A 16,137-nucleotide genomic window follows, 5' to 3' on the forward strand; every position below is an offset into this window, starting at 1 on the left:
TTAATAGTTTAGGTGGTAATAAACATTTATATTGGTATTTTAAAAAGTTATTCTGTAAATGCAGAACTAAAAAAAAACCAAAACACAGTTTATTTTTTTAAATTGCTTTAAAAAGGTTGTTTACAGAGATGTGGGTTTACATACTTGGCGACATTTTAAAATGTACAGGCTATTTCATATTATTGCACTTACTCTTTAATATATAAGGCATTTTATTTTACATAAATAAGGGATAATGTATAATATACAACAGGTGTAGTGCCAATTAAGTCAACCATAAAATTAAATGAGATGTGTATGGTAGGACAGAAATGAAACCCAACCTACTTCAACCTTCACAATATATCCTTGCAACTACGATTTACATATTATAGCACATATTTACCCTCATAGCTTATTGTGAATGACTGACCAGTTAAAAAACCAAAACAACCAACGTTTTAAGAGGACAATACCATTAGTGTTCACTTCAGGAAGTGTGGGAATTTATTAGACTAATTAGAAATACTAGTCATGCCTTGAACACTGAAGACAAATAAATAGCTTTCTATCTTAGGGCCAAAGACAGTTTTATTTTTGCTTCCTCATGTTCCAGCTGTCAGCCAGGGACCCCTTCTGGCACGGTCTACTGGAAATGGTGGGCGGCTTTAACATATTTTAGTGAGCCAGAGGTCTGCCTTTGCTCTCTTCAGGTATGAAGGATAGGTGCTCTCAGAAGGAGACCATTCTGTTGTCCCACATTGCTCTAGAAAACTCCAGTCTGTTCACATAGGACTGTGCATTTCTAGTAGGCACAGCTGGAAGAGTGGAGGCAAAAAATGGTTTTCATTGTTAACTTCAAACAGTCTCTTGTCATTTAGGCAAGAAAACACAAAACTGACCCCAGAGACTTAAAAACAATCTAGCATGCACCTTGCACTGACTGTCTAGAGTATCCTACCTGGAACTGTAGTGAAAAGTAGAAGCTAAATTAATCTGATCTTTCTAGCTAATTCCTGTACTATGTTCTTTTTTATAACCTGTTAAAAAAAAAAAAAAACAAGAAATCTGAGCTCACACCAGCCAGATATTTCACTCCCATCTGAGAGGCCCCTCTGGCCCAACTCCACAGAGGTTCACTGGGATTGATCACTCAGAAAAACGATGTATGAAGGTGATAGCCCAAGTGCCTCTACGGTGTGGGGTGGGAGGTATAATGATTTGAGTTCTTTTCTCTAAGCCATACATATACCCAAGGTGCAGGTTATTTAAAATAAGCTCCAGCATAAAACCTTGGCGTCATCAGGTATGCAATCTCACCTGGATTCAATCAGCTGGTGTGCGCCACCCGAGAATTGGGGTTTTAACCTACATAGTTCTGCTCCTTTCCTTGGACGAGTGACTCACTCTCATTTTCGAGTTTCCTCCTCCTCATTACCTTTTGGCAAACGAAGCTGATGAGGGTTTGAAGTACAAGGGCAGAAAAGCTGCTGTTGTGACAACAGCTACTACAAAGTTCCTGCTTTGAAAGGAGAGCAGCTGGGACAGGCTTCACAAGCAGTGTGAGTCACGTGGTCTTTTGCAGGGAGACATTTTTGGTAGAAGGAAGAATTTGCAAAGTGGGAAAGCAAAAACTTCAGTCACTGCAGAGGTGTGTCGTTATACCCAGGTCAGGAAAAGCGATCCAGACTTAGGGATGTTACGTTTTTTTTAAGCTTGCTGGGAAAGGGCGGGGCGAACCAACAAAAAAAAGTCTCCTAAAAGGGTTAAGTTCCTCTATTTGCATGGTAAATATAATGCCTATGTTTATAAATCCAAGGATACTAAAAAGATAAGTTGATTTCTAAAAATTTAGTTTAAATTACTGGTTGGAGTACATGAAATATAGAAATGGAAACCCAGTGACTGTGATATTTTTGCCTGCTCTTGTCTTGAATTCAAGCACTTCTTCGACAAGTTCCAAACTTGATGCAAGGTGCTTTCCAAGCTGGAACTTTCTGCTCATTTTAAGCAGTGAAGTTCCTGACTACTTACAGTTTATCAGAACTGCATTTCTGTAAAACAGCCTTACGACTTACACTTTAAGGTCATGATCAACACTTCACGGTGATCAGTAACCCACTGAGTTGAACTCTGCATCCATACATTGCACATTATACTCACTAAAAAATAGCACTTTCTGTATTTTGCTTTTTTCATTTTTGGATAATTCCTGAGCTCTGCCTAACCTTTAGGTCATTAATTTTTTTTCTAATTTTCTTTTCAGGGCAATACACAGACCTACAGCTCTTTCCACTTGAATATGCCTAAAAGTGTTCTGTTATTTACTTACAAAATTATATAAAACTATAGTCTTTTTAGTTGTGACACTTAATTGCCAGGATTGGGCTTGTTGGGAGAGGTGGCAAAAAGGAAGCAAAAGTTTAGCTGAATGTTTCCAATGAGAAAGGGCCACATGCCACATCTTGTACCCCCATCAGTAAACACGAAAGGTAGGGGACAGGCACTAGAACCAGATGAGCCCTCCCAGCCTAGGTGATCCAGGTGGAAGGCTTCCAGGGTTCAGCTTCGTGACAACGTGGAGATTGTTACAGTCCTTGCCTATACCATGTGTCTCTGTTGTTGCAGGAACCCACTGTTTACAGAAATCATTCTGATTTGCTAAAGCAAGAAGAGAACTGAGAACAGGAGATTCTTATTTTTAAAAATGTGAGTATCCTTACTAGCGCTTGTTTCATGAAGAATTCCTATGCTTTCTAATTACTAACTGCACAGGTCCTTCCGGAACAGACTTCATAATATTCCAGGCGTCAAAGTGCATGAGCCCAACCAGGGGTTTCCCATTAATGGCTAGAATTTCATCTCCAGCTTCTATCGTTCCTGCTTGTTCAGCTGCACCACCTGTGAGAATACATACAGAATAACGGCTTGGTACTTCGATAATATTCCAAATGAATATGAATTCCAAGTAAACTATAACCGTAAAGAGAAAAATCTCTAAATGCTATGCTTCTATTCTTAGGATAAAGAGATACTTCTTAAACAAGACACACAAAGCATATACACATAAAAAAGAATCAAATCTATAATTCTCTCCCCCAAATATAAGCAATTGAGGGGAAGATGTATCAAAAGAATACAAAAGAGGAAATTCAACAAAAGAAATCAATAGCTAAAATTGAAATGGCCAATAAATGCAGGAAAACAGAGTTAACTTCTGATTGTTAAGATATTGGCTAATGTATCCAAATTCTGAGAAGTGATGATTACATGCTCAGCAGTGACTGTGGAGATACAGATATACTTATTGATTACTTAACACAAAGTTTTAACATATTTCTATACTACAGTTTTGTGTATGTTCTAACAAGTTTGAGTTTTGAAAAAACACAAGTTTGAGCCTTCTTGTATTAACTTTCTTGCATAACACATCAAAAATGAATGATTGTATTGAAAAGGAGATGCATACTGGTAGTGGAAGCACTTATAGGAAAAGGCATTGAAAGAAAAATTCCCAGGCATGAAAATAATTTTCTCAGGAATCTTAATTAGAGTTCAAAAAATTGAGATGTATCTCTTTCATCCTAAGTTGCTGAAAACCAATATACATACGATTATAGTTGACTATAAAGATTGATAAAGGTACATCTGGAAGACAGTAAGTTCAGATCCCACCCATTCAAGGATAAAAACATTTTGTTGTTAATGCTGGAGACGCACGCTCGTTAGAGGAGACGAGAGGAGACGAGCCCTCACCAAAGGAGCAGAGACTGGTTTAGTCCCGTCACTGCTTTCTCCAGGTACACATTTCTGGAAGTACCAAAGTACTGTAATTTTTTAAAAAAAGTTATCACATGTACCCAGAAGGTCCTGTTCTCCTAGGAATATTGACTACAGGCCCCAAGCAGGTTATGTGAAACGAGGGAAGCGTGTGGGGGTTCCAGCCAAACAAGAGGCTGTGAGTTAGTGGAAAGTGCGCTGAATAGCAGAGTGTGGTCTCAAGTCTGTGACATCAGGCAGTTGCTACGAGTTTCTCTAAACCTGAGTTTTCTCATCTGCAAAATAGTGATGTTGATATGTCTTGTTACTTCACCAGGTTACAAGGATGGAATGAGATGAAGTAGATAGAAGTCCTAGATGAGCCATTCAGTGGTGTGCAGGCCACAGAGTGCCAGCCCTTGGACTTGTTTTACACGAGAGAGAAATGAACTACTCTCTTGCTTAAAACCACTGTTGTTTTGGGTTTTCTATTACATGAGGTCTAACAGATTTGATTAGGATTTCTCTCTCCATTTGTTGAGGTTTTTTATTGTTCTTTATAAAGCTCTTATGCTTTTTCCCAAAAAAGGTCTTTCAGGGCCATATTTTCAGCTCTATATTTTAAAAATAACTGAGTACTGTGGGCCAAGAGTAGGGAGGAGGCTACTGGGTTATTTTGTAGTTGTAGAACTATACCACAGGGCCACTGACTAGAGGGTCATTAAAAACATAACGGTCTTAAGTGAAGAAGAGCTGACCTTACTGTTATGTGCTCAAAGGGTTTTGGATGCTAGACTGCAGAGAGATGGGAGCAGTAAGTATTTAACTAGTTGGTAGATATGAAGTCTCTTCATGAGTTTAATGATATTTAATATACTAACAGTATCAGCATACAGTCAAGAGCCACTTAATGATGGGGATACGTTCTGAGAAATGCACCATTAGGCTGTTTCATCATTGTGTGAACATCAGGGTGCACTTACACACACCTAGCTGGTACAGCCTGCTACTGTACGTCCTGTTCTTCTATGTGACTGGCAGCACGGTAGGTTTGCTTATGCCAGTGTCACCACAAAAGTGATGTGTTGCACTAGGGCATGATGGCTACAATGTCACGAGGCAATAGGAAATTTTCAGCTCCATATCTTATGGAACCATTGTTGTTTGTGAGTTCTGTCGTTGACCAAAATGTCATTATGCAGCGCATGACTTTGTTATATATTGATATAGTTGTTTCATGCTTGCCTTAGCTTGAAATAGTTAACATATTAACAATACCAGTATAACACTCCCCAATATTAATTTTTAAATATTAGTATTAAATTTAATAATACTAATATTTAATATGCTAACAGTATATTAGTATTGTTAGTGTTTTATTAAATATTATGATACCTTTATATATACATATGTACTGATACTGTTAGTATAATTTTCAGCTCAGGAACCTGGAGACTTTTGAGAACTGTCCAAGAGCATAAAATGAATTATTCTGAGTTCATACTTACTGCTCCCATCTTACTTTCTTACAGTCTAGTATTTGCAATTTTAAGTGAATACGATCTTGGTTGATGTTAAGTACCCCTGCCTGGCACTTCTAATGGCATTACTTAGCTTGATACGTTCACATCAATAACAGATAATATTAAGAACAAGGAAGACAGGAACGTGGAGTTAGCGGTATCGTATAGAGGTTAGCGTCATGGACTTTAAAGCCAGACTGCCTTGGTTCATACCTGGTTCTGCCACTTACACCTGTGTGACTTTAGGTGCTTGTATAACTCCCCTGTGGCACAGTTTCTCCTTTCGTAAAATTGGGATAATAGTACGTATCTGATAGGATTGTCATGTGGGTGACATGAGTTAATACATGTAAAACGCAAAAGGCTGACACAAGGTAAACCTATATGTTAGAAAGCATTAAAAATATTTTAGGATTTTTTAAAACGAATTTGATTTCCAACTAGAAGGCACTGCCATACACAGGAAGGAAACAGGTAATGGACGACAGGCTGGGTTTTCCAGGACGTTACCTTTGTACACTCTCTTAACAAACAGGGGCCCGTCTCCGGCCATAGAGGACTTTCCTCCATCCAGACTCAGGCCCAGCCCAGCTGAGGTCTTCAGCACTTCAACACACAGAGCGTCTGGTGCTACAGCCATGCCTCTCCCTGCAGCATCAGTGATGATAAAGATGAAAATGACAGGGACACACATTACCTCCTGTCCAGTCCCCCAAATGTGTTACCCTGGCACCCTTGAGTCCCATCTACTAGAGGTGCCGATGACAAGACTTGAGACTTAGTTAGGACTGGCTCCCATATTTGGGGATCCCCTTCTGGCTGTGTTCCTGCTGCACCTGCACCCTCTGCTCTTCTAAGCACTTTCTGCGAGAGCGGATTTATGCCTAAGCAGAAATCCCCAGCAACCACACTGCTCCTGTCGAGCACCACACACTATCGGTACATGTCTCAGTGAAGACTGAAGTCACACTTGGTGAATCAGCCTGTGCTTCAGAAATGGAAGCAGTGCTTCGTTTCGAGTAAGTACTTAGCGTGCTTACCATGCATGCAGCCTTGGCACGACGGTGTGGAGGGCACACAGAAAATGTGTTTTGTAAGCCCTTCGTGGTTGGTTTAAGGCTGCAGTCTCTGTCTTTAAACACTTTTGCCCCCTCGTTTCCTTATGTTCCTCTAAAACAGGAAAGAACACAAACCCTGATATTTTCTAAGGACAGATCTCAGTTCTGGAATCTCTTTCAACACTGATTCCATCTCAAGAGTTTCTTGTTTTCCGTTTAGCCACCTAAGCCCTAACGAGAGAGTGGAGGAAATGTGAAAGGGCTTTCTTCATAGTAATTTTAAATCTTCAACAGTGTGGCTGTAACTGCTGGGTCTTTAATAAGTTGTTTGTAACACTGGTTTTGCAAGAAGCATCAACAAACACTACTTCACTACATTTGATTTCTCTGACCCAGATAATAGTGGTTATTTTCCTTCATGTTCAGCCAGAATCTACCATGTCAGCTGCTCACACCCGCTGGTTGTCCAGCTGCTGTCTTACCCATTCCAGGCTCCGGGGGAATGGCCCTTTTGGACAGCGAGCTCTTCCTTTCGTCTATGGGCGGCTCCTGCCTGGAGGAAGGCCTGGGCTGGTCACCTCCTCTCCTAATGACCATGAGGACATCTTTGTGCAGCTGTGCCTGGTGCAGGACCTTCAGGACATCCCCATGGGCAAGGCCAGCCAATGGGACGCCATTGACCGACAGAAGGACATCCCCTCGGCTCACGGTCCCTTCCTGAGAAGCTGCCCCCTGAGAAAACACCCTGTGGACCTGGGATAAGGAGAGGACAGAGCCACATTTATTTATGACGTCCAGTAAAAACAGAAGGGTAATTGGAAATCCATAGTAAAGAAACCTTCTAATGGCAAGTTTTTCAAATCATATAAACATTTGGCTTATGAAAAACGTACTCAATGTGAGGGATGGAATTACAAATGTCAGTACCAGCATTTGAATACATTTTCACTCAACTTCTTGCTAGTGTCTAATATGTGCCTGATACTCCATGGGGCAGTAAGAATACAAAGACAGGACCTGACCATGTCCAGTAAAGGTGGCCTCCCTAATGACCTCAGGCCACTGAGTGATATAAAATTTTAGGTAGTGGTTCTTGAGAAAGAAGTAGTTTCATAAGCAAATGCAGGTTTAGTCAGTTAATTCTAATGCTTTTGTGGTGCTTAAAATCTGTAGGCGAATACAAAGATATAGACAATTGTGTTTATATGTATTGTCATCTAATAGGTCACTCAGCCTGTACATCAGTCAGCTTAAAAGGCGCATCTTTGTCAATGAAAATACCATGTACTTTCTCTACTTTTCCATTTTCGTTTTGGTCGCACTGAACACACACCAGCAGCCTTTGAACTCACTGACATGCATTTCTCCTGATCAAATTCTGAGGCCACTTCAGCGGTGACTTCCCTGAGAGTCTCGACGTTGTCACTTACCACAATTGATTTTGGCTCCACATCTGTCCCTCCTGCCACACTGAATCCCAGACCTGAGCCTTCTTTTTTAGTCAAGACTGTGAAGCAAACATCTTTATTCTAGTGAAAAGAAACAACAAAAAAAGTATATTCCTTGTGCCAAGAGTGAGGAAGTATAAAAGCCTCCTGTAGTACTGCAGCATTTGTCACCATTACCCAGGGGTTTCTCAGGAGCTTTCACAGAACATTTAAATTGGAGGACCCCCACCTCACCCAGTCTGCGTCCCCTTCTGGGTGGTGCTTATTGCATGGGTTTTCGAGGGTCATCCAACTGTAGAACCACAGGGAAGGTGAGCATTAACCAGGGCAGGGACGGGACAATTTAGAAGCCAGTTTAGCCATTCTAGGCACCAGATTGTGTCTTGGATGTGATTTGATCATGAAGGGCATTCCTTACTCCACAAGTAAGTTTGCAATTTAGTCAATAAGAGCAGCAACAAAAAGATGTGTAAGCGTCAAGAGCAGGATAAGAGCACATTGAAGCCACGTGTTCTGCGCCTTCCCTCGTGGTCAGTTCATGGGACTTCAGGTGCAATTAATGAACTAATACCGTAAAATACAAAGGATGTTTAAATATGAAGCACGTTACAATACATAAAGCACATCAAAACTGTCAACTCGTATTAAGACTAGAACATTTTTAGTAGTGTCCTAAAGTTATCAAAAGACTGTGCTATGTTTCGAGCATCAATCAAAAGATACTTTGAAATAAAAGATTTTAAAATAAAAAAAAAAACGAGCCGGGCCGATTCTATTGAACTTTGACTTTCTCCACCCATGTGCTAGAGATGATTCAGCAACATTTTAAAGATCTGCATTACTAGGCTGTGAAATTATTTACAATCCATCAATTCAAGACGTTCTCAAACAGCAATAGAAAAAGAAGCTAATAATATCCTTTAGGATTGCTTTGACGAGGAAAGTGGAAACGTTAGGAGAAACCACCCCCACGGTGTGCTGGGAAGGACCCCAGTAGTGTTTGGTTCTGTCAGTCTCAGGGACTAATCGTGAGCATTTTATACTTCTCGAGAGTAGAGTTCACTCGAACCAAGGCTCCACTGACACTAGCACGTCCTGCAGGACTTTGGGGGGCTGGGATTTTGCCTTTATGGGCAATTGTGACCATGCGTATGCTCAAACCAATGGAGAGAAGAATGACGACCAGGCTTTCAAAAGAACTAGGAACATGTGGTCTGGTAGATGATCTTTGTGCAGCTTCTCAGAGGAAATTGCTTGACGCTGAAATAGGGATAATTCTCATATTTAAATGCATGATTGGAGCAAAGGGACAGAATATTTGAAAAGGGGACTCTCTTCATTCCAGGACATGTTATCACTAAAATTTTCATTTTAACTCCCCCCCCGCCAGCCCCAACTTGTGTTAGGGGATACAAGTACACTGGAAGCTGGTTGTCAGGCCAAATTTTGTCTCCCTGAGAAGCGTATTTAGCACAGCATCAGGAAAGCCAGATCCACCACCAGGGGTGGGCCTGTGCAAGTCAGAAGCCCAGGGCTTGTTTTCTGACTCATCTCTCACAGTGCCCCTAGAGGCCACAAGAAAGCATTTTGTGCAGTTCCGTTTTCAGCACCTACAAACATAATCACTGGTAAAAAGCAAGGCAGGAGGAAACTTTTGTTTTAAAGGTGGCAGAGTGAAGGACATCTCTGCTGACTGCTCTCTGAAATCAACTGAAGACAAGAAAATAAGGGAAAGCTGCATTCTGGTGACAGTAGGGATGGCCTTTAACATGAAGCCATAACACCTGCCTGCCTGGGGTCTTGAATATGGAACCGGGGGTGGGGGTTCTCTTTTTTCTCTTTTTACAGTTTCTAACTGTAAAATGTGGAGCAAAGGAGACCCTGGCAAAGTGTGATCTCACTGTGCCACCTAGACTGGAAATCCCAGAATATGACTGTGCATGAAATGCTTACTTCCCATACCAAGTTGAAGAAGGAAGGGAGATGATGGAATTGTTCCTTTTACCGAAAGTGAAAAATGCTGGCTGTCTCAGGTGTTTCTTAACTGCTCAGACCCAAATCAGAAGGCTGAGAATCCGAGGGGAGAAGGAGCTCCCCTCAGATTGGTCTCCGTTCTGCCCTGTGCCCTCTCCCTCCTGGCTCACAGCTGATTAGATGCCAGCGCCACAGCCCTTCTAACAGAACTGCTGGAAGAGTATTCTCAGGTGACATCAATGACCCAGGTATGTTATCACTCAAGAAAAATTGTTCATGCACGCTTTTTCCTCTACACAGAAAACATTCATTTCTTAGGGTTCAAGTCTCTGGATAGTCCCAAGAAATTAATATTGTACTTCAGAGAAGTATTCTAGACATGAACCCATGGTTTCTTTTGCTAACTGTTTACGGTCACATGCAATTTATTAAGAGGCTTTATGTGTAATGACTAATTGGCATCCTTGTCTTGAAACCCGGGCTTCAGGAGCTCTGACACTAGGAGCTGGGGAGGCCACGCCGAGGTTGATGCCCATTTCCCAGCAGGCAGCTCCCCGGACAGGCAGTGTATGTCCACTGAGGTGGACAGGGTTACTTGTGGTCATTCCCCAACAGTTCTAGATGGCTGGTTCTGTTTTCAGGACCCTCTGCCGACAAACTCCAAATGCAGGGTGGGGTGGAGTGGGGTGGGGAGGACAGTGACCAGTTACCACTGGGGAATGAAAACAACAGCTGCACTAACCTGGCACCTAACGATTGCAGGACAAGGTCTTGGTTCTGGAGCAAGACTGAGCCACACAAACGCGCAGCACAAGACTCGGAGGAGGGCTCTCGGCTCTGAGCGGCACACACCTGGGCACTGACGCCATAGCATCCCATCCCCCCGTTTCCGCGTTTCACTCACCTCTGATTGTGCTTCCGCTTCCTGAATGAGAGTGAGGACGGTACATTTTGACCCCACCGATGACAAAACTGACTGCAACCTCTGCTGGTCCCCCGCCGAGACTAGAAGCTGATCCAAGCTGCATAACATAAATGCATTAGAAGAACAAAGAAAACAATTTCTCCATTTTGTAAGGACTCATTTAAAAACGATCTCCTTTCTACTAGATGGTTGGTATTTTCAGTGGGAATGACTGGATTTAGGGAGTCCTCCGAGATGTTAGAGGACAAAATGCGGCAATTTAACAGGACATTTCTGATGCTAAAAACTGCGACGTATAGGCTCAAGTGAAACGTTTCAAACCGTCAGAAACTCCCTGTTTAACTCCAGTCACATTCAGAGGCCCGGACTCTTCCCTGAGGTGCATCTCCCATCTCATGATGCTTTGGCCTATGTGCCTCCCGTCAGAGAAGCATTTTGGCCGACACTGTTCCCTGCGGGCACTTCACTTTTCCAGTAATGGTACTGAAAACAAAGGGAGCTAAATGTGAGGGGGTATCCTCGGTTAGATGCTGGAACAGAAAAAGGATGGCATTTTTTCAGTGACATCTGAATGAAGCCTGTCGTCTAATTAATCCGGTGGTTCCATGGTTGACTTGCTCTGACTCGTGGCTGGCGGTTACGCAGGCTGCTCACACTAGGAGGTGCTGTTTGAGGGGCGTGTGGGAACTCTGCACTGTCTTTGCGACTTTTCTGTAAATCTAAAACTAGTCCATAATAAAATTTAAATAAAAGGGGGAGGGGAAGGTACTTACTTAACTGACCAGCTTTTTCTGGAAGGCAGATCCTGGGTGGTTTCACCCACATCGTTGGCTGAACTGGCCGCTCCAGGCTCACTGGCTTTAGGTCTGCTTCCCCCTGGACAGGCCCTGTCTGCCCCCTTCATGGGACACGAAAAGGCAGGGGACCCATTGAGGCTTCTAGCAGGGGAGCCAAGTGACCTCCTGGGCACGATTTCCAGCTCGGTTTTGAAGAGTACGGCTGTCGGCTCTGCTGAGAAGTCCTCGCCGTGGAGTTTGTCGAGGTCGGGCATACTCAAGGCTCGCAGTTCCTGGAGCTTAGAGCGGGACAGGGGCGAGGGCTGCGTGTGGCGCACGGAGGACTTGTTCTTCTTGATGGGAGAGGCCGGGGTCACCACTGGGGTGGGGATTCCGGAAGGTCCAAGTGTTTTCTTTGGGTCTGGAGCAGGGCCCTTGTTGGTGGCCTCCACCAGATTTTGCCGGGAGACCGTTAGCATCATGCTGGATGGGGACTTGGTCATCTGGGGGATGAGGGTGGTGGCTTCACTTTGGCTTTCACTGCAGGAACTCAGGCTGCGTCTCAGAGACCTTGCTGTGGGGTCGCCCAGATGGCTGAGGCTCCCCGAAGCCACGCTGCCCGACGACCGTCGCCCAATGGGAGGCTTGGAGCTCACAGACAAAAAGGGCGAAGCCCCGGACTTGCCCACAGGCCGGTCAGAATTGGCCAGGTTCTCAAAGGATTTGATTCTCTGCTTCACAGAGAAAAATGAGGTAGATTCATGGGGCCAGTTCTGCTCAGAGTAGTAATGTCTCCTGGTAACTCTGATTTTGTCTGTGACGAGGCAGCGTGTTTCCTGCTCGGAAAGGACATCCCCTTCGTCTGTCATTGGAAGGTTCCTCACCGTCTCCAGCAGGGGCTTCACGCTGTACACACCCGGTCCATTGACCAGGCCGAGAGCGCTGCCTCTGGACGCCTTGGCTTCAGGGAGGCCACCGCTTGTCGCAGGCATCTGGCTGTCTCGATGAGAGCGACCGGGGCTGTGTAGGGTAGGCCCCTCCCGTCCAAAATGGCTGGAGAACTGGGCTGGCATGGAGTAGGTCCTGGTCGCTGGCCTTGGCGTGAAATAGGAATGGTCGTCCAGCACTGGGGCCGCTGGTGTGCTGTTCCTGGGTGTCCCTGGGGAGTCTGACATCTGGCTCGACCTTCCCAGGGAGGCATCTGCCTTTCTGGCCGGCAGCTGGGGGGAGGAGGAGGAAGAGGCCAGTTTAGCCACGCTGAGAGATCGCTGCATTTCTGGCTCCACCTGGGAGGCACAAGACGTGAACGAGGACGGATGATATGAGGACGATTCCACCGGCTGGTGACAGGGTCTGATTTCACTCTTCTCCTGACAGTTGCCCTGGGCCAAGAACCCTCCCTGTCTGTCACTTTCAGCTGGCTTGTCACCACTTGCATTCTTTGGCATTCTTTCAGAAGGAATTTCAACTATTTTCAGCTGGTTTATTCTTTCTAGGGGATCGCTAGCAATTGTTTTGCTTCCTCTGTCACCAGTCACCCCTGATGGGGCTGCTTCTGGGACCAACTCTGTTTGGCTGGCCTGCTTCTGGCCTTGCCCGGGAGACGGGAGCTCCTGTTTGTCCACTGCTATGGACAGGCTACTCTTGGAGGCTGTGGGACCTGTCCCTGAGGCCGTGGGGGACGCCTTGCTCTCTGGTTCACATTTGGGAGATCTGGGGGTGGCCGAGCATCCTCTGTCGGATTCGGAGTGGACAGCCGTCTGGAACCTACTACCTGCACCTTGCTCAGGAAGAGTCTTGGGGGACGTCAGGGGCGGAATGAACGGTCTGAGGCTCGTGTCTGATGCTGACAGCCTCAGGGACCCTGAGGCTGCAGGGGGTGGCTTGCTCTCCAGCACACACTGGGGAGGCTTGATGGCGGCTGTGGCGTTTTTGTCGGGGTCTTCATGGTCAGCTATGTGGAGCCGGTGTGACGCTCCCTTAGGAAGCACTTTGTGGGAGGTCTGGGGCGAAACGAGGGATTTCCTGTGGTCTGCCCCGCCCGCCTTAGGCATATTGGCGGCAAGGGCCTCGGAGCTGCCTTTACTTTTGCTTTTGATGCTCAGTCTCTTCAGCTTAGCACCGGATTTGGGTTTCTGACAGTTACTTAAAAGTGTTTCCACTGGACTCTTTTTAGGCGGATCTTTATTTTCAAGATTCAGTTTCAGCTGAGGGGGGCTGTTAGGCACAGCAACCCCCTTTTTGTGGCTTGTGCTCAACACCTGACACTTGGAGTCAAGGCTTCTGGTGGGCAGCACGGGTTGTCCCTTCTCAGTTCTGCTCTGCAAAGGCGTACCTTGGTTACTTTTATTGATTTCTTTAAACCAGGCCATGATGGGCCTCCTGGAGGTCATTTTTGGTTTTCGTAGCAAATCATCCAGGTCTTGACTCGTGGAGATGTGCAAGTTTGCCAAAACAGTGTCCCCCTTAGGGGCACCCACACTTAGGGAGGACTGATTTTCCGTTGTGTTCACATTTGTTTCTTGTTTTTTATTTGGGGTGTCACCATCCAACAAGGCATGTTCCAAACCATTTACCAGGTTAGGATTGCTGACAGTGACCGGGGGGTCGTGAAAATGCCTGGTGACTCTAGAAGGCTGGCCGTTGTCCACAGCTGAGCTAGCGCTGGTGGCTTCCGTAGCTGCTTCTTCCCACGAGGGCCTGTGGTTCTGTGTGGTCCTTAGGTCCGTGTGCGGTTCATGCCCGTGAGACCTTATATCCAAGAGGGAGAGTGGCTGGGAGGGGCTTGGGATGGAAGGGCACGAGGCTCCTGGCATGAAGGAGCCTCTGGCACAGGGACTTCTTGCCGCTTCACTCCGAGCACTGTGCCTTGGTGGCGGACCTCTGGCCAGCGCAGGGCAGGGCGTGGCCTGGCCCTGCACATGAGCAGCTGTCGAGGGTGGATTGGCGGAACCGTCTGCGGAACAAATTTCAACTTGCTCCTCCTCAGACTCCGAAGTTTCTTGCTTGTGAGAAGAACCATGAGAACGAGGAGGTGACCAGTTGTCCCTGGCAGAAGCTCGTGGGGCTTCAGTGAGTGACTCGGGGTCAGAAGACGAGTCCTCGGCATCACCGTACATGGATGAGAGAGACGGCTCTGTGCTGTCACCCAGGCCTGACAGGGATGTACTGTCTTCGTGAAAACTGCTAAAATTTCTAGAGTAGTTGCTCAAAAAGTTTTTGTTCACAGTAAAATGTTTGTCAGGATTAATTGAATCTAAAACTGAAGGCTGGGAGGTCCACTGTGGGGGCGGGGGAGGGCCAGCAGCCCAGGCCCTCCTCGGGGTGGGGGTCTGGTTCTCCGTGACGGGTTCGGTGCTGCGGGAACTTCCACCTCCAGCTCCCATTGGAAGCTGACCCCAAGAACTGCCCTCTTGACTTGCCCGGTCTCCTGTCTGAAGAGACGGCAGGCTTGCTTCAGAAGCATCCAGTTCCTTGATGAGTCCGTCGATGTCAGTCACAGGGCCCACTCCACCTTCCCCGGAGCAGCAGTGCCCTGAGACACCGCCACACGCCACCTGTTTGGCCTTGTCAATGGGTGACAGCAGGGACGGGCTGGCCCGCGGTGCCATCTCGGACCCAGAGTCTGTTCCCTTGAGCAGAGCAGGCTCTTGGGAGTTTTCAGCTATGAGGAGGCCTGTTGGGTGCTGAGCTTTGCTGTCATCACCTGGAACTCCTTGTCTCTCCTCCTGGGCTAGGAGGGGGTCTCGTGAGAGGACAGCGGCCTTGCTGGGGGTGTCACAGGAGCTGGCTTCTGGGGCTGCTCGAGTTGTGCTGAGCTCCGGATGAGCGATTGCCATCTTCCCTGGGGTTATGCTGTGCTCCCGGGAGAGGCCGACATGACTTCTGTCCTCACACTTGGGGACCCTGGGTAACGCTGGCTCTCCAGGGTCCTCAGGCTGCTTCGCTTGCCCTGTGTCTACTGAGGTCTCGCTGGGGTCAGGGTAAGCTGTCCCTTTCTGCCTTGGGGAAGGAATGAGGTCTTGGGAACCGTCCAGTCCTATTTTGAGAATGTAAATAAAAGTGGGGTGGTAGGGGAGACAAAAGAGGAAAATGTGAGAAAATGGAAAACCTCTCAATTAAAAAAAAAAAGGAAAATTATGAACAATCTCAATTTTTGTGTGTCTTTTTCAGAAAGACATTCCACAGCCTGAATGCCAGCCTTCTTGTTTTGTCTCTAAAACGATAGAGCACTCCCATCTGACAAATGCTACCCTGCTTGAGATGCTCTAAAATAACTCAGACTGGCTAGCGGAAACTTTTGTTTCTGCTTTTCTTTTTCCTTTCTGGTTATTTTTAAGGACAAGGGCTCACCAGAGATCCTTTCCTTGGGGTTCTCTAAGAGCGAATGGAGCCAGGCTGTGGTTCTTTTTCTTTCCTGACTTCCCATCGATTCTGCAGAGGCCTCGTGCCTCTCTCTGTCTCCGCATCTGGCTGATCACGTGCGGGTTTGGCTTCCAGGTGTGGGTTGTGAGCCACAGAGTAAAGTATAAAACAGTCCAAGCGCCGAGCTTTCGGGACGCACTGCTTAGCGTAGGAGACGAGGCTAATTCGGGAAGACACACGGTACGCTCCAGACAGGATGCGAGTCTGCGCTGAGTGTCAGCTGTGCCCTGGCCCAGTTTGGAGGAGCGGGAGAACTAGAAGGCCAGATTC

General features: G+C 46.1%; 1 protein-coding gene and 1 long non-coding RNA gene across 3 annotated transcripts in view; one reads left to right on the top strand and one right to left on the bottom strand.

Annotated features, from left to right (window-relative positions):
• LOC112475822 overlaps window positions 1-6,944 on the top strand; it is a 12,512-nt gene extending 5,568 nt beyond the window's left edge. Inside the window, exons 2-3 of the long non-coding RNA XR_003044897.1 lie at window positions 2,608-2,688; window positions 6,746-6,944. This is a non-coding gene — a long non-coding RNA (uncharacterized LOC112475822). The remainder of the gene's footprint in view (window positions 1-2,607; window positions 2,689-6,745) is intronic.
• PDZD2 (PDZ domain containing 2) overlaps window positions 2,635-16,137 on the bottom strand; it is a 162,542-nt gene continuing 149,039 nt past the window's right edge. For both annotated transcript variants that reach the window (XM_025043535.1, XM_025043536.1), the window contains 6 exons: window positions 11,440-15,481; window positions 10,646-10,763; window positions 7,750-7,848; window positions 6,802-7,072; window positions 5,772-5,909; window positions 2,635-2,880 (listed from right to left, as the gene is read on the bottom strand). In XM_025043535.1, the coding sequence (XP_024899303.1) occupies window positions 2,714-2,880; window positions 5,772-5,909; window positions 6,802-7,072; window positions 7,750-7,848; window positions 10,646-10,763; window positions 11,440-15,481 (4,835 nt within the window). In that variant the 3' untranslated portion in view covers window positions 2,635-2,713. The remainder of the gene's footprint in view (window positions 2,881-5,771; window positions 5,910-6,801; window positions 7,073-7,749; window positions 7,849-10,645; window positions 10,764-11,439; window positions 15,482-16,137) is intronic.

Source organism: Pteropus alecto, unplaced genomic scaffold (genome assembly GCF_000325575.1).
Source record: "Pteropus alecto unplaced genomic scaffold, ASM32557v1 scaffold152, whole genome shotgun sequence".
Classification (NCBI taxonomy): Eukaryota; Metazoa; Chordata; class Mammalia; order Chiroptera; family Pteropodidae; genus Pteropus; species Pteropus alecto.